The sequence below is a fragment of the Sapajus apella genome, unplaced genomic scaffold, assembly GCF_009761245.1.
Source record: "Sapajus apella isolate SASKATOON/1434 unplaced genomic scaffold, GSC_monkey_1.0 scaffold60, whole genome shotgun sequence".
Taxonomy (NCBI): Eukaryota; Metazoa; Chordata; class Mammalia; order Primates; family Cebidae; genus Sapajus; species Sapajus apella.
The window spans coordinates 13,593,568-13,611,349 of record NW_022437000.1 but is presented as its reverse complement, the minus strand read 5'-3'; the positions used below and the strand labels follow the sequence as shown (position 1 = coordinate 13,611,349).

Below are 17,782 nucleotides of genomic sequence, written 5' to 3'. Positions count from 1 at the left end.
CTGGGGCACACCCGAGACACATCTGAGGCACATCAGGGCACACCTGGGACACACCTGGGGGACAGGTGGGACACACCTGGGGCACACCTGGGGACACCTGGGGGACAGCTAGGACACACCTGAGACAGCTGGGGCACACCTGGGACACACCTGCGACACACCTGCAGATGGTCGCACCAATAGGAATGTCAGCTTCGTGAGGGCATGGCCCTGCCTGTCTTATTCCAGCACACAGTAGGTACTCAATAAAAGTTTGGAGAAGAGTGAGGAGGAAGTGAGCAGGGTGTTGGGTCCAGCTCACACACAGAAAAAGCAAAGGATCCCAAGAAAGGAAGAATGCCAGAGTGAGCAGAAGTTGAGACCGCCAGCCCACCCTGTTCTACACGGGAGAAAAGGCACCTGTGGGAGGGCACCGGGGCTGCACCTGGGTGCAGGGTCCTCTGTAGCAACCAAGGAGGCTGAAGTGAGGGCCTGCAGATGGAGCCGAGGTCCCTATGGCCTCCAGAGAGCTTCGGCAGGTGGATCGTGAGTAAATATTTGAGGTGAGTGATATTCCAGGAGCCCTGCAGGGGCCCAGCCCTGCCCTTCACAGCGGTGACCTTGGTGACCTTGGGCCGATCACTTTAACTCCTTCCTGCCGGCTCACCCATCAGGGCAACCGCAGAGCTTTGTGAAGTGAAGTCGCCTCTGCTGATGTCTCCCTGCCTGTCCTGGGCCACGCCTCAAACACTACGGACACAAATCGCCCGGAGACCTTGCTAAAATAAAAGACTGCTTCAACGGGCCAAGATTGTGCACCTGTAACAAGTCCGCAGGTGGTGCGGATGCTGTGGTGATGCAGGGTCTGAGGAGGACAATTTCCCCTTGGACTGGGGCTGTTCCACATGCAGTCATGTTGAGAAGCATTTGGTTAAACCAGGTTAAATATGTTAAACATGCCCGTCACAGGGCTTACTCCGTGACTTCAGAGTGAATGAACCTCTCAAAAGACAAGTACACAGTTTCCCAAATTCATTTGGCTCTGGAAATCCCTTTCTAATTAAACTATTTTGTGATAATTGTAGATTTACATGCAGTGTTAAAAAACAATGCCACGTAGCGAGGATACTGACATCCATCCAGTGGAGGTGAAGGCCGCCTCCATCCGTGAGACCCTCCTGGGCCCCTCACAGATCGCACTCATGTTCCTCCAGCCTGTCCTTCTCAACACCCGGCAACCACGACTTCTCCAAGAACGCCACGTGAATGGAGTCAGACAGGATGTGGCCTTTTAGGGTCTGCATCTTTCACTCAGCACAGCCGTCCACGGGAATACCCCACACCTGGGTGTGTGAGCCACGCCCTCCTCACCTCCGAGTTGTGCTCCACGGAGGAGGCGCCACAGTCTGTTCCCGTTCACAGTTGAAGGACACCTGGGTCTTTCCCCATTCTAGTTATCATGAATAAAGGTGCTGTAAACATTAGCGTGGGCCTCTGCGTGAATACACGTTTCTATTTTTCTGGGGTAAATGCTGGGTCACACGGTAATTGCACCTTTAGTTTTGAAGGAACCCACAAGCTATTTTCTGGAGTGGCCAAGCCATTTTACATTCCCATCAGCGATGGCGAGCAGCTCCCCGCTCAGGATCCTCGCCAGGGTTTAGTGCTGCCATGGTCTTTTATTCAGGCCCTCCTGGCAGGTGTGCGGTGTTCCCATACGGTTTTAATTCACATTTCCCTAACGGTAGACGAACGCCTTTCCACGTGTTGCTTGCCATCTGTGCGTGCTCTTGGGTGACAGGTCTCTTCACGTCTTTTGACCGCGGTACAACTGGATTGTCTGCTTTCCTGTCATGAGTCTTGAGATTCTGTTGATACTAGATACTACTCTGCTGTCAGACACACGGTTTTCGAATATCCTCTCTCTCCCAGTGATAGCTTCCCTCTGCCTCCTTTCTATATGGGCTTTCATAGGGCAGAAGTTTTAAATTTTGTGGAATATAAATATTATGGATCATGTTTTTGATGTTGTCTAGCCCTAGATCTTGAAGATTTTCTCCCATCTTTTTCCTAAAAGTTTTACAGTTTTACAATTTACATTTACGTTCATATCCACTCTGAGTCAATTTTTGTATAAGGTTTAAGAAGTTAAGGCTCTTTTTCCTCCCCCTTTGGCCAATGGATGTCCAATTGCTTCAGCACTGTTTGTTGAAAAGGCTGTTTTTGCTTCATTGAATTCCTTTTGCGCTTTTGTCAGAAATCAGTTGCACATACTGCATGGGTCTACCTCTGGATCTTGTCTTCTGTTCCATTGATCCATGTGTCTCCCTCTGACCACAGCACACAATCTTGATTGCTGCAGATACATAATAAGCTTTGAGATTGGGTAGACTGAGTCCTCTCATTTTATTCTTGTTTTTCAAAAAATTTTTCAAAAATTGTTTTCAAAAAACCCTATGTTCAAAATATGCAAGAAAATATTTACTTATTTCAGTTCCTTTGCTTTTCTATATAAATTTTAAAATAATCTTGTATGTATCTACCAAAAACATCATGCTTGGATTTTGATAGAAATTATGTTACACCCATATATCAACTCGGTGAAACTGATCTCTTTGTTGAGTCTTCCAAGCTATAAACATGGTGTGCGTCTCTGTTTATTCAATCTCTAATTTCTTTCATCAATATTACATGGGTTTCAGCATGCAAATCCTGTACATGTTTTGTTAGATTAACACCTAAATATTCCTCTTGGTTTTGAGCAAGCATAAATGGCATTGTGTGTTTGTTTTTTTGAGATGGAGTTTTGCTCTTTTTGCCCAGGCTGGAGTGCAATGGTGCAATCTTGGCTCACCGCAACCTCTGCCCTCCAGGTTCAAGCGATTCTCCTGCCTCAGCCTCCTGAGTAGCTGGGATTACAGGCATGTACCACCATACCCAGCTGATTTTGTATTTTTAGTAGATATGGGGTTTCTCCATGTTGGTCAGGCTGGTCTCAAACTCCTGACCTCAGGTGATTCTCCTACCTTAGCCTCCCAAAGTGCTGGGATTACAGGCATGAGCCACTGTGCCCAGCCTGGCATTGTATTTTTAATTTTGGTATCCATACACCTATTGCTAGTATATAGATGTACAGTGAATTTTCACACCTTCATGTCATATCCTGAGACCTTTTTAAACTCACTTATGAGCTGTAGGAGTTTTGTTATGGATTCTTTGAGATTTTCTACATATGCACTCATGTTATCTGCAAATAAAGACAGTTTTCTTTCTTCCTTCCTGATATTCATGCTTTTTATTTCCTCTTCTTGTTCATTGCTCTAGCTAGAACTTCCAGTACAATGTTGGATAAGAATGAGGGAGACCTCTTCCCAGTGCTGCGGTAAAAAATTTCCATCTTTCACCATTTGGCACACTGTTGGCTGTGGGTTTTTTTCAATGTTTTTAATCAAGTTGAGTAGGCTTCTTTCTGCTCTTGGTTTGCTGAGAGCTTTTGACACATGGAAGCTGAATTTGATCAAATTCCTTTTCTTCACTGATTGATATGATCGTGTGTTTTTTTTTTCTTTCAGCCTGTTAATGTGGTGGATCACACTGATGGGGTTTCGAATACTGAGCCAGCCTTGCATTCCTGGAATACATCCCACTTGGCAAGGCATTTGCTTTTTATATTTTGTTGGATTCAATTTACCAATATTTTGTTTATGGTTTTTGCATCTATATTTATGAGGAATATTGATCTGTAGTTTTCTTTTTTTGTACTATTCTTGTCTAATTTTGGTATAAAGGTAACACTAGTCTCATGAGTTAGGAAACAGTTCCTCTTCTCCTATTTTCCAAAAGATGGTGAGAAATTCGTGTTAATTCTTTGTTAAACATTTGGTATAATCGTCCCATGAAATCATCTGGGCCTAGAGGTTTCTTTATTGGGAGATTTTAAATTATGAACTCAGTTTTCTTAAAAGTTACAGGCTATTTACATTATCTATTTGAAATTGGGTGAATTGTGATTTTTGATGAAGCAGTCCATTATCTAAGTTGTAAAGTTTATGCACATAGAATTGCATGTAGTATTTCCTTCCTTATCTTTTCGATGTTTGCAGGGTCTGTAATGATAGCCCCTGTTTTATTCCTGCCATCGATCACCTCAGACTCCTCTCTGGCTACAAGCTTATTAATTTTATTGATCTTTTCAAAGAACCAGTCCTCTCGATTGCTTTTCCGTTTTCGAGTTCATCAGTTTGGGCTCTTATCTTTTAATTTCTTCCTTCTGCTTGTTTTTGTTGTTGTTTGTTTGCTTGCCTTTGCTTTGTTTTATTTGCTTTTCTTTTTCTTTCTAGGTTTGTGAGATGAGAGCTTAGGTTTTTTGAGACTTTTCCTCTTTTCCAAAATATGCATTTTTAGTGCTATAAATTTTCCTCTTAATACTGTTTTAACTATGTCCCATGAGTTTTGATATATTTTTTTCTTCATTCGGCTCCATATATTTTTAAAATTTCCCTTGAAACTTTCTTTTTGATTCATAAGTTATTAGAAGTATGCTGTTCAGCTTTCCTATTTGGAGGAGGTTTTCCTGTTATCTTTGTTATTAATATCTAATTTGATTCAGTTGTGACCGGAGAACACACTCTGTATGATTTAAATTATTTAAATTTGCTAAGACTTCCTTTATGGCCCAAGATATGGCCTATCTTAATATATATTTCATGGGGACTTAAAAAGAACGTGTATTTCTGTTGAGTGGCCTACGAATGTCAATGACACCCTGTTGGTGGATGGTGCCAGGTTCTTCTATATCCATGCTGATTTTCTATTTGGTTGTTCTATCAATTGTTAAGAGAGAAGTGTTGAGATCTCCAACTATGACTGTGGATTTGTTTTTTACTATTTTTGGTTCTAGCAGTTTGCTTTCCATATTTTGCAGCTTTCTAATTTTTCATTTGCTTCAGGATTGCTTGTAATTGCTATTCAAGCATTTTTATCATGGTTGCTTTAAAATTTTTCTCAGCTAATTCTAACATCTCTGTCACCTTGGTGTTGCATATATTGTCTTCTTTAATTCATTTTTTAGAATTTTTATTTTCTGTAAGTAGAAATGCCCAGGCTGGTCTGGAACTCCTGTTCTAAAATGATCTTGCCTCAGCCTCCCAAAGCTCAGGGATCACAAGGCATGAGCCATCATACCCAACCTGTGTTAAGTCATTTTAAAATCTTCCTTGTTATTTGTGTGATGAGTGGTTATCTACTGAAACCTGGACGTTTTCATATTATTTAATCCTTCTCTGTTTACTGGCTTTCTCTGACCCCACTTCAGTAGCAAAAGGGAGAGGCTTCTCCTTGTCCCCATCATGTAGGGCTGGAAGTCTAGGTTTCCCACTGGGAACCTGTGGGTGGGCTCCTGAGGACTGCTGGATGGGTGGGTAGGAGTCCTGGCTCTCCACTTGGTCTCCACTGACACCACAGTTGGGGGTGGCCTTGTCATGGTGTGGTGGTCACAGTCCTGACTTTCCACTAGGCTGTGTCTGACACCACTCAGGTGGGGGAAGAGAGGGTGACAAGTGACCGCCAGAAGGGGGCGGGATTCTGGGCTCCCCTCATTGTCTGGCACCTAATTTTTATGGAGCACCTAGTTCTATGTTCTCATAGCATGCTGTGGGGAAACTGCCCTCTACCAAGGTCCCTGGCTCTCCTCCCTACACGTATGTGTCCAGAAGAAGGTCATTCTGATAACATGTGTACAGTTCAGCACATGCACCTGCTTCTGGAAATTCAGAGGCTACATTAGGAAGACTAAATTCAAAGATGTTTAGAAGGAATTCATACTGTTCATTTCAGGAGCATCTATACACTTCACAGACAGCAATTGCTGCATACAGGTGTGGTCTGACCCCTGGCACTCGGGGGTCCCAGGGCCACAGGCTGTGAACAATTTGACTGTGGTCTACTGCCAGATCCTGTGTTTTTATTGCCCTAAAATTCCAAAGCCAAAATGGGTAAGATGTTAAAGAAAATGTGTAGGATGAGTCCACTGAGAAATTGTGGCCAGGCACAGTGGCTCACGCCTCTAATCCTAGCAATTTGGGAGGTTGAGGTGGGAGGATCACTTGATCTCAGGAGTTCTAAACCAGTCTAGGCAACATAGGGAGACCCCATCTCTACCAAAAAAATAAATAAATAAATAAATAAAAGTTAGAAATTAAAAAAATGAAAAAATTATAGAAATGCAGGCTAAAATGACGTCATTCCGTTTGAATTTTAGGGTGATTATTTTGCAAACTCTAAATTATCTTTAAAAATTAAAGCAGCATAATGCCTAGAGGGCTTTTCTTTCTTCTAAGAAATGAATTTGGTTACACAGGTCCCTGAGAGGAACAGCCTAGAGGTGACAGTGTGGGAAACCCAGCATGTCATTCTGGACACACAAGCCTCCTCGTTTCAGTTGACTTCGATTTGTATTTGTCAAAACACCCCTGTGCACGTTCCATTCACCCCCTGCGTTCCCGTCAACCCCCTGAAGAGGTGCTTGCTACAGCTGGCAGGCGGCCATGGCATTCACCACCCAAGACCCCTGTCTGCAGCAGCAAAGCCTCTGAGCCAGGATTCTGCAGGGCACCACAAAGCAAGACCGCCTGCCAGCACTCCACATCCTGTGCTCCCCCCAGGGTAAGGGGCTCAGGCAGAATCTCTGGGCAGAAGTGGGCAGTGATGACTTCACGGCCCCTGCCCTCGCCCTGTGACCCTGATGCACTGCCCAGACCCCCGGTGACCCCAATGTGCTGCCCAGGCTGAGCACCCCCCACTTGGACCCCTGCCTTACTTCCTCCCACCAGGATTGTTAGAAACGCAGTTTGCCCACCCCCACCCTTACCCAGGGCTCACTGGAGCTGAATCTGCATTCAACAGATGCTCAGGGCTCCTGGGAACTTCATTTCGGGGACCTATAGATTTAGGGGTTTATGTTTATGAATTCCTCTACAGACAAAAAATATCCTAAAGGGCCCTCGGTGCCCCAGCCCTCTAGGGATCTAAGAGGACATTGCCGCTCTGGGTGAATCTGGGAGGCAGAGGAGCCCCTAGCACCCCTGCATTTCCTGCCAACTCAGCTCCAGCTGCCAGGCTCACCCTTCCACTGGGTGACCCAGAATCGGGGCGGCCACGGCTGGGGGCCCACAAAGCCGGTGGCCCCTCACTCTTCTGCCTCACACCCTCCCAGGCCAGGGAGGCGGCCCCAGCTGGCTCAGCCCAAGGTCGAGGACACAGTGGGTCCAGGCCGGCCCTGCTCCAACCTTGATCTCCCTCCTGAAGGAGAGGAGGGAAGGGGCAGGGCCTGTGAGTGCTGCCCACTGGAAACGCACCCTTGCCGCTATCAGAGCAGGCAAAGCCGCAGCCAAGGGCATCCCAAGAGCAGCGGGGGGGTGTGGAATGCAGTCCTGGTGACCCCTGGTGTTTGGGGAGGCGATGGCCAGCGCTGATAACTCGGCCCTGGAGCTCTCCCTGGGATCTGTTGCCCGCGATGCCTTTGACCTCTAGCAGAGGAAACTATAAAGCCCAGAGAAGGGCGTCTGGCCTCAGTCTGGACGCAGGGGGTGCAGGGAGCAGGTGGGAGGCTCCCAGGCCAGGGACGATGGCGGCGCTGCAGGAGAAGAAGACGTGCAGCCAGCGCATGGAGGAGTTCCAGCGCTACTGCTGGAACCCGGACACAGGGCAGATGCTGGGCCGCACCCTGTCCCGGTGGGGTACGTGCTGGGGGCGGCAGGTGGGCTGGGTGCGTGGAGGGGCTGCTCTGAGAACGCAGCCTCCAGGTGAGCTCAGGAGGGGGAGAGCAGAGGGCCCCTCACAGTGAGACCCAGGCGCTCCTGCCCAGAGAGCGTGGACGGGCTTCGGGCAGGGCCTCACTTGCCTCCCCAGGAAAGTGAGGGTCCCCAGAGCGTGTCAAAGGCTGAGTTGACCTGGCACCTGACTGCACAACGCCGCCCGTGGAGGGTGTCCACAGACTGGCCCCAAATTTCAGCCGTATGTCTGAGAACAGCATTTTAAAAGTCTATTTCTAAACGGAATCATTTTTAAAAGAACATAAAAGGTGGCAATGGCAACTCCTTGGTCGCACAGATTCACTCAGTGACCTGAATCAGGGGCTTTCCCAAGATGCGGCGGCAGCCCCTCTTTCCAGGACACCACTGGCGTCCAGACGCGGAGGGGAGGTGGGACCAGCCTGGCTCAGCCTGTAGCACCTGCGCCTTGTGAGGTCCGCCTGCAGGGTCCTGTCCCTGTGACTGCGCACAGGCATGGACAGCCTGGCCCTCTTGGGAGAAAAGCAGATGCCTGGGCCTCCAAGGCCACACACGCAGTGGAAGCGTCTGCGCCTACATCCGGGAAACGCCCTTACCCCTCACAGAGGGTCTGGGGGAAGCACCCGCACGTCCCCACCTCCCTGAGGACCCCGAGCCTCAGGACGCAGCTGCACTGGCCCGCCAGGCACCACCCCCGGCTCCCAGGGAAGGCTGGGCCTTCCTCTGTCCCCATGGTGCCTGGCTCTGGGGGTCCCGGTGCTGAGGTGTGAATGCAGAGCTCCAGGCCCGCCCCATCTGCATGTGCAGCTGAGATGTGCTGGGAACACACTTGACACGTTGCCAAGCCTCCCACACACACCGCAGTGCTGGTGAAGGCCACAGCCCCCCCGGAGGCTCCTCAGTCTCAAAGGGCACCAGAGCCAGTTGGAGCCATGGCACATTTAAAGTCAAACAAATACCCCGTTCCTGGAGAGGATGGGACCAGGAGCGGAGGGGCCTCCTGGATTGGAAGGGACCTGGGTGGAGGGGCCTCCTGGGCCAGGGGCAGGGCTGGGGGCTGTCGGCCATGCCCCTGGAAGCCCCATCTTTCGGGCCTTTCTAGATGCTGAGATTCCCTCGTGCCGCCTCCTGGCTGCAGGGCTACAGAGAACCTTCCGGAATGGTCTTACTGCCCAGTTAGTGGACGTGGCCTCCATTTGGGGATGAGAAAGTCTTAGGCCCCCAGGAAAACATAATTCAAGGGAAATGACAAAAGCAAAAGGAACAGGACACGTGATTCTTACAGAAGCTGGGGGTGTGGTAGAGGCAGAGGGAGCCGGCAGGAATGAGGCTCCCACTCTCCTCCCAACCCCTGCCCTGAACACCGTGGTGCAAGCGGGGGCCCAGGAAGTGCAGGGCGCACGGCCCACCCAAGCCTGGGCCCAGCCTGGCCAACCTCTGGCTCCTACCTGGAAGGCAGGGGCAAGCCGCCTGGTGGGTCTGAGACTCGTCATGGAGTGGGTCAGCAGCTGCCAGGGAGACGTGCCCTGCCCACGTCACCACCGTGCACCATGGGCCCCAAGGCAGACCCACAGGACCCGAAGTGGGGGGACGGAGACCCCTTCCTTCACAAGCATAGGTCCCTGGGGGCAGGTGGCCACGTCAGATGGAAGCCATGTCAGGAGTGGCCTGGGGACACTGAGGCACACACCTGCAGGGCCAGTGCCAGGGAGGTGTCAGGCGTGATCCAGCAAGAGAACGGAACCCTCCACTACCACCACAGCTGGCCCCGTGTTGCTGAGCCGGAAACCCAAAACCGGAACCTGAAGCCAAGTTGCTGGTGGCCACACGCCCACGCCACACAAGAATGCCGTTGCCAGGGACAGCCACGGGGAAAGGAGGGACTTGGAGTGGATGCTGGGTGAGCAAGACCCAGGCCTGAGCCGAGTGCTGGACCTTGGCTTAGGGAAAAGGGACCCAGCCTGGGCCTGCACTGTCCCAGCTCTCAGGAGAGGCCCGGCCAGAAAAGGACACCCCGTCCACAGGCCACAGCCTCCCATCGCGGCTCAGAGCTCTGGCCTCTTGGTCCCATGCTCCCTTGCTTCTCTCTGACTTGGTCCTGCCCTTTGGTTGTGTTTTGGGTCATTGGAGAATGACTCACTAAGCAGAATCCACCTCACATCACTAGAGAGAAGGAGGAGGCCCAGTTCATCATACTTTCCGGAAAGAGGAGAGCTGCAGCGAACACAAAACCATCTTCTTCCCAGTGGTGTCTCCCTGAAAACGCCCTAAAAACACCTGCTGTCACCCACACAAGCTAATTTCCAGAGATGGAAGCAGCATCCAGGCAGACACCTGTGTCCAGGAGCTGCGGTGGCTTCCATTCATTCTGACTCTGAGGGAGAAGCTCACACAGGAGAGTCTTAGAAGCAGAAGAGACGAAGCCGCACCCTGAGCGGCCGGTGCCCATGGCCACCCCTGCTGCTGAGCGGAGCCATCTCCCAGGGCCTCCCTGCCTCCCTTTCTCCTCCTGATGTCCTGTGGAAGCAGGGCCGGCCGTGCACTTCGAAGCTACACTACTGGTCACCATGGGCAGGATGGCACCTCTCTGCCTCAGTTTCCCTTCCTGTGATGGGGGAACCATAACTCCCCCCTCAGAGGGTCCTCAGTTCCTGCTGGAGCTGGGGTGCGGGCACATCCTTGGCCACATCTCAAACAGCGGCTGGAGTGAAGGCAGCCGGGAGCAAGGGCCTTGGGTCACAGGATTCTGCATGTGCGGACGTCCAGACAGGCAAAGCCAGAGGCAGAACGCAGCCGGTGGTGCAGGCCTGGGAGGGGAGCACAGTGACTGTTCATGGGGGCGGGGCTTCTGTTTTGGGGGATGAGAATGTTCTAGAACTAGATAGGGGAGATGGTCGCGCCTCATCACAGATGCGCTGAAGGCCACTGAATTGTGCTCGTTAAAATGGCTGAGGTGAATTTTGCACCCGCCTTGTGTCACAGTGTGGATCAGTCTGTACTACGTGGCCTTCTACGTGGTGATGACCGGGCTCTTCGCCCTGTGCCTGTATGTGCTCATGCAGACGGTCGACCCGTACACGCCAGACTACCAAGACCAGCTGCGGTCACCAGGTAGGCTTGGGGGACGCCACACCCCCGAGACCCAGATGCCCCCACGCCCGTCAGGCCGGGCTGCCCCCTCCAGGGCTCTGATGGTGCTCAGGGGGACCTGTGCCCCCCCAGAAATGAAGCCCAGAGAAGCCGGCCCGGCAGTCCCAGGGTGGGCCGTATCCCCCAACAGGTGCCCCCGAGGGTGGCCTCCCGGCCCCCGAACTGGCATTAAGAGCAGCCCCAGGGCACGAGTGGCCCCTCAACTTCTTTCCATGAGAAAAATGACTCCAAATTATATCCGACTTTGGCTTTAGTTTTAATTATGAAACAGAGGGTTTGGTTATAGACAAAGTTTCCCATCCACTTGCTGTGCTTTTATACGCACATGGAACGCTTCTGCAAGGACGCACGGGAAAGGAGCACGTCCGGAGACCAGCAGGAAAGAGACCTGCCGGTCAGCTACACGTCAGCAGGGCTCGAGGTCAGAGGAACAGGCGTCCGAGTCGTCAGCGTCCGCAGGGCAGACAGGCCGGTCAGTGTGCAGAGCAAGTGCAGATGCGCCTTTTCCCGTAGGCCCTGCTGAAGGTTTTCATTTTAAACCGTGTCTAGATGTTACTCTGACAACATCCATAAAACAGCCGCACCCAGTCTCAAACGTAAAGCCAGCTGCATCCACAGGGGACCTGCTAAGCAAACTGCAGGCTTCACACAATGAAACCTCGTTTATGGAAAGAATGAGGTAAGTTGACATGAAATGACAAAAAAAAAAGAGGCCCCAGTCGCACGGGAAACGGAAAGGCAAGTGGCGTGCGGCAGGCAGGTGGGTCCCGAGGACCTGCAGCAAACACGTTTCTGCAGAAACAGCAAGGTGTTCAAGGATGTGCACTTGACAGTTCAGTGCATCCTGGTGTTGTTTGACAATTAACATGTTGTTAGGCTGCTTGTGTTCTTAACCAAAACCACTGAAGATTTTTTTAACGCCTGTTCAAATACAATCTTACGTAGAAACCCAGTTGCAGCCTCCCAATTAGTCGTCACCTGTCACAGAGCAGGCCCCGGTGGAGAGACCCGGCCGCTCCCCGACGGCAGTCAGCCAGGTTCCACACCCCAGGCAGAGCCTGGGCAACGCCCAGCAGGGCACCTGGGCCACATGCCGACCGTGCTGTCCTGGGGGTCCTGCTTTCCTGTGCAGCAGACAAGCTTACTCCGCTGAGGCTGCTGAGCTGCCGGAAAGACCCGGACCCCAGCCCTGGGCCACAGCCTCTGGCGTATCCTCAGCCACTTCAGAGCCAATGGCTTGGATGTGGTGAGCATTTAGAGACACTAAACCCAGAGTTCTCTCTCCAGGGGTAACCTTAAGGCCAGATGTTTACGGGGAGAAAGGCCTGGAAATTGTCTACAACGTTTCTGATAACAGAACCTGGGCAGACCTCACACACACTCTCCACACCTTCCTCGCAGGTAAGGTGTGAAATGGCTCCACAGCTTCTACTTTATTCTGTAAGAAACTCGCACTCAGGGCTCGAGGCCTTCCCGGGGGGCAGGCGGGCGTCAGGGCCAGGGCAGGACAGCGCTGGCAGGTGCGTCCGTCCCACAGGCTACTCTCCAGCAGCCCAGGAGGACAGCATCAACTGCACCTCCGACCAGTACTTCTTCCAGGAGCGCTTCCTTGCTCCAAACCACACCAAGTTCTCCTGCAAGTTCACGGCAGACATGCTGCAGAACTGCTCAGGCCTGGTGGATCCCGACTTCGGCTTTGAAGAAGGAAAGCCATGTTTTATTATTAAAATGAACAGGGTGAGTACTGAGGGTCTCCGTGCGCCCCTCCAACAGTGCGGTCAGGGTCTGTCACACCCACGCAAGGAGCACACGTGTCCCGTCCGGGCCTGGCCCAAGCGGGGACGAGGACTCCGGCCTCACCGTCCTGTACCTTGGTTCAGCACGCACCCATCCTGTTTGGCTCTTAGATACAAATTTAAAACCACTCATCAGACACCAGCACATAGCCAGCCCTCTGGAACATGTGGAACTGCTCGAATGGGGGTCTCCACGAGGCCAGGGCCCCTTCAGAGCGGCCAGAGACACCAGGGCCGGGTAAAGGGGCCTCAGGTTTTAGAGCCAGGGCTGGGAGGGGTTTGGCACCTTCTAAAGCAGTCTTCCAACATGGAACCAGGGGACCCTTGGGGTGTGGGGAGGTAACCCCTGGCAGGGGGCTTAGGGCCACCACTCCATGGACCAACCAGCAGCTCTGCGCTGGGCCTCCGGGCAGCTGCGCTGTTCCTTTTCCTTTGAAGAGGCCGTACACGTGTGCCCACCACACCTCACAGGCCCCTTTGTCAGCTGGGGTCTCAGCACAGCCAGCATGGAGGGCCTGTGACAGGGGTCCCAGCAGGGTGTGGCAGCCACTGTGCCCATCTCATGGCAGCTGCCCCCCTTGGAGCATGGGAATGGATGGCTGGAGCTGGAGAAGCCAAGGAATGGGGTGTGGGGAAGGGGGCTGGAGACCGGAGTGGGCCAGAGAGAGGTTTCCAGAAGAGCTGCGCAGAGCAGGAGGTGGACCCAGTCCTGCAGTGAGGCACGCCAGCCTGGATACAGTTGGAAGGCTAAGACTGCCCCCCAGATCGGCCACCTGCCAGACGCCTCCTGCAGCCTGGGCCAAGCGGCCTGGCGATGGGTGGTGGGGGGAGGGTTGTGGCTCCGAATGATGAGTTAGTGACACCCATGAAGATTCCTCCAAGGGAAGCCACAAACCAGACAAGGGCCCTTCTCAGTCCCAGCCAGAAAGCCCAGGCTGGGGCCGGCCAGGTCCCAGCTCCATAGGCGGGCGCCGCTGCAACTCACATGGGAAGGGGGGGCACACTGACACTTTTCCCTTCTAGATCGTCAAGTTCCTCCCCAGCAATGGCTCGGCCCCCAGAGTGGACTGCGCCTTCCTGGTGAGTACAGCTGCTCGGCGGGCGGGGGTACCCCAGGAAAGGAGCTTGTCAGGGTCACGCTGGTCCACACTGGGCATGGCCTGCCTGGTTCTCTCCAGGAGTGTCGGCTGTTGGCCCAGTAAACCAGGCATAAACATCACCTCAGCAAGTGAGGTGATGTTTTTCCACCATGGGGGGTAAAACCCAGCAAGGAAAATGGTGCTTTTTCCTTACTGTTTTCTTCCAAAATCATCTGGGCAGCACATCACCAGCACGTTGCAGAATGCCTGGCGGCGACGTGGAAAGGCCAGTGTACTTCTCCCAGCTCCGTTCTTTTTATTTGCTTTACAAAAACATGCCATCTTGCCAGCAGCTACAGCTGTTTAACTGTGTCTAGTATTCAGACTGCTAAGAGTTGGCACTGATCTCAGGCTAATTCCAGGCGTTTTTCAAAACTGCTTTTTAGGTCAACATTTTTTAAAACTAAATTTTTTAAATTAAATGTTTTCTAAGGTTTGCTTCCACCATTACACCCAAAGGCAAAGGTTTCACAGCGTGAGCCCATCGCTGCGTGGAGCCTTCCCACTCGGGTTCCTGCAGGAACCTCACTTCCCTCGAAGCCTCCACTCTTGGTCTGGGCGGCAGGGGTTTGCTTGTCCCACTCACACCAACTCGCAACCCAGTGGGGCAAACCAGCACTTGCCACTTCACAGTGGCCATTCTCGAGTGTAGACGAGCAAGCAAATTCCCAGCTTCACCCACGTAGGTCATCCTTCCAAGACTTCAAGTTACTGGAAGCACAAGTTGAAGGGGTCACCGGGCATTCTGGTGCTAACAAATTACATCCTTGCTGAGATCTCGGCACTGATTATAAACATTGAATCTGATTTACGCTCATTACGCAATAAAGTGTTTATGTAAGCACTTACATGGCACACGTGTGCACACACGCACACACACACAGGCACACAGACACGGGCACACGCCAGCTCCCCTGACTCAGGCAGTGGCCTCTCCTCCCCAGGACCAGCCCCACGAGCTCGGCCAGCCGCTGCAGGTGGCGTATTACCCTCCCAACGGCACCTTCAGTCTGCACTACTTCCCCTACTACGGGAAGAAGGCCCAGGTAGGCTCCTTCCTCCCACGCTTCCCTCACCACACTTAGCGAAAGGAAAGCAATAGCAAAAAGGCGTGACTCAGCCAGTCCTGACTGTGGAACGGTCTGCGTGTTTCCCAAGCCCTGGTTCTTGTATCTACCTGGAAACATTCCTCACAAGCAACATGAAAAAAGCAACTCTAACTCTTCTACTTTTTTTTTTTTTTTTTGAGATAGGGTCTCACTCTGTCACCCAGGGTGGAGTGCAGCGGTGCAATCTTAGCTCACTACGGCCTCAACCTCCTTGGCTCAGGCAATCCTCCCACATCAGCCTCCTGAGAAGCTGGGACCACAGGCACACAGGACCATGCCCAGCTAATTTTTGTATTTTTTGTAGAGAAAGGGTCTCAGTATGTTCCCCAGGCTGGTCTCAAACTCCTGGGCTCAAGCAATCAGCCTGCCTCAGCCTCCCAAAGTGCTGGGATCACAGGCGTGAGCCACTGCACCCAGACTAATTTTTCTATCTCCCAGATCCTTTTAAACAACTGCATATCCACTTCAAAGCTTTTCCCCCATGCCAAATGCTTTACCTGTTTTATTTTTATGTTAACCATCATAATAGTGTGAAGCTGAACTTACTCTTGATATTGTCTGTGCCCTCCAGACCGGTCCTCCCCATTTTCAAGCAGGGAGGTGTTATCTCAGCAAATTCCAGGGCATGACCAGTCTCACCCAAAAGAGCTGCCTCTCTGTGCCGGCCTGACTGTTGACACTTTCCTTGCTTAGTTTTCTCTCCTTAACTTCAGAGATTTTTGAAACACCTCTGCTTTCCGCACTCCCACTTCAGCCCCACTACAGCAACCCTCTGGTGGCAGCAAAGCTCCTCAACGTGCCCAGGAACACTCAGGTTGCCATCGTGTGCAAGGTCATGGCGGAGCACGTGACCTTCGACAACCCCCATGACCCGTATGAAGGGAAGGTGGAGTTCAAACTCAAGATTGCGAAGTGAACAGTGTGCGCAGGGCGCAGGGGTCCTGGGCACAGCCTGCGGGGTCGCTCACGGATGCCCTTCCTGCCACATCATCCCAAAAACGGTTTAGAGCAGCAACGGCACTGTCAGTGTGGGAACTCCAGAGAAGCGCCCACACGGGAAGGGCCTGCCCTCGAGCATCCGTTCTTCCTTACTGAATTCTCACCGTTTTTAGATGGAATTTGCTGCTATAAGAATGTCCAGCCAACACGGGAATGCCAAGGCAGCAACTGTCTAATTAACCAGATCATAAATCAATTTGCCTTTTCCTATGTAGACATCACTTTCTTACTATAATTTATTTTTCTATACTTCAATATGAACTGCCCCCACATTAATATAAAAACTATTGATACACTGATATGAAACACGGCTTACAATAATGACATTCTGAGTTCTTTCTTTTAAAATTGCAATTCCTAAGTTGTAAAATAAAATATATTAAAGTTACTGTATGTAAAAAAAAAAATCATGTGTTTCCTGATATGGGAGAAAAATTAACTAAAAAACAAATCCTTCCTTAAAAATCTCCATCTGAAAGTCTCAGTTCCAAGTCATGGAAATTACAAAAACCGTGTTGGGGTGGGGTTGTCACCTAAGGACGCTCGCAGCTCCAGGAGGCAAACAGTGGGGAGTGAGGGTGTGGTCAGCCTGACAGGAGTTTAAAACCCAACTAGTTACAAACACTTCTCATTCACCAAGGACAAGTCTCTCCTCCAAATATAAATATAAATGTTAAGTTAGCAACTCTAATCCTCTTAAAAAACTGAAATGAGAACACTCTCCCAAACAAGGAAACGTGGCCTTGCTGAGGGCCACAGACTTCCCACCCAGACGGCAGTGTGAGGGCCGGGTCCCAATGTCATCACCAAAGGCCACGGGCTCCCCACCCAGACGGCAGTGTGAGGCTTGGGTCCCAATTTCACACACACAGCAGTGTGGCTGTTAGTACCCAAAGGGCCCAAGCACAAGCAACTGGCACATCGAAATCCAACACCCCAACACAGAAAGTCCATGAAAAACGGTCTCTGAGGAAAGATTAAAAACCTCGTAGATGTGTTGTCAGGTTAACTAAATCAATGTACTGATGGAAGACAACATCTTCTACTGCCTACTCCATCAACAAGAAGCTGTCCGCAAACGTCTTGGCGCAGACGTGAGTTTACGTCACGGACGCGTGGCCACATGCACGGTCTATGCTTCCGGAACAAAGGGCAGCTTGTGTGCAGGTGACGCCGCTGGCTGGCGGAAGCATGGCTGCCATGGGATGTCTGAGATGGGGCGGTGGCCGGGCGTCGCGACACCAGCCTGGAAGACACGGTACCCTTCGGCTTACTCTCCGGTGCCTGTGGGAGGGGCAGGAGCCCAGGCCCATCCATCACGCTGGGCAGTGAAGATTCATAGAAAAAGAAGGAAATTTGGGGCTATGCACTGAACACTGAAGCCTGAGTTGTAATTTTGCCTTTGAGAAGTCAGTGCAGAGTTCTTTCCGGAACCCAGGAAGCCGAAGTGCTTGACTCACCCGAGGGCAGCTTGGGAAAGGACGGCTGTGCCAGCCAGGTTGGCTGTGAGCCCAGGGTCCTCAAGGGCAGCGGCCCCACTCACCGGGGACACGGAAGGAAGCTGAACCGGGAGGCGGCCATGCTCCCAACCAGGAGTAAAACAGTGCTGCCAGGCACAGAAATGAGGTGGGCAGTGACCCCAGAACATTCCAATGAACGCAGCCCTCAACTGTGTACTAAGAACAGGCAGGCTGACGTGTGGGAGACCTGGGTCACCTCGGAAAGGTCATGCCATGCTGAAGGTCAGAGGTCAGAGTGAGGCTACCTCAAAGTGACGGTGGAGCCAGGAGGGTTCATCCTACGAGACCCTCAAAGTCAAC

The 17,782-nt window shown here is 51.7% G+C and overlaps 1 protein-coding gene across 1 annotated transcript; it reads left to right on the top strand.

Annotated features, from left to right (window-relative positions):
- Window positions 1-7,292: 7,292 nt before the first annotated feature.
- Window positions 7,293-16,369, top strand: ATP4B (ATPase H+/K+ transporting subunit beta). The gene is made up of 7 exons (XM_032246324.1): window positions 7,293-7,715; window positions 10,752-10,880; window positions 12,207-12,320; window positions 12,457-12,656; window positions 13,739-13,795; window positions 14,799-14,900; window positions 15,718-16,369. The coding sequence occupies exons 1-7, from the start codon at window positions 7,493-7,495 to the stop codon at window positions 15,877-15,879; spliced, it is 987 nt and encodes a 328-aa protein (XP_032102215.1). The 5' UTR covers window positions 7,293-7,492; the 3' UTR covers window positions 15,880-16,369.
- Window positions 16,370-17,782: the final 1,413 nt, after the last annotated feature.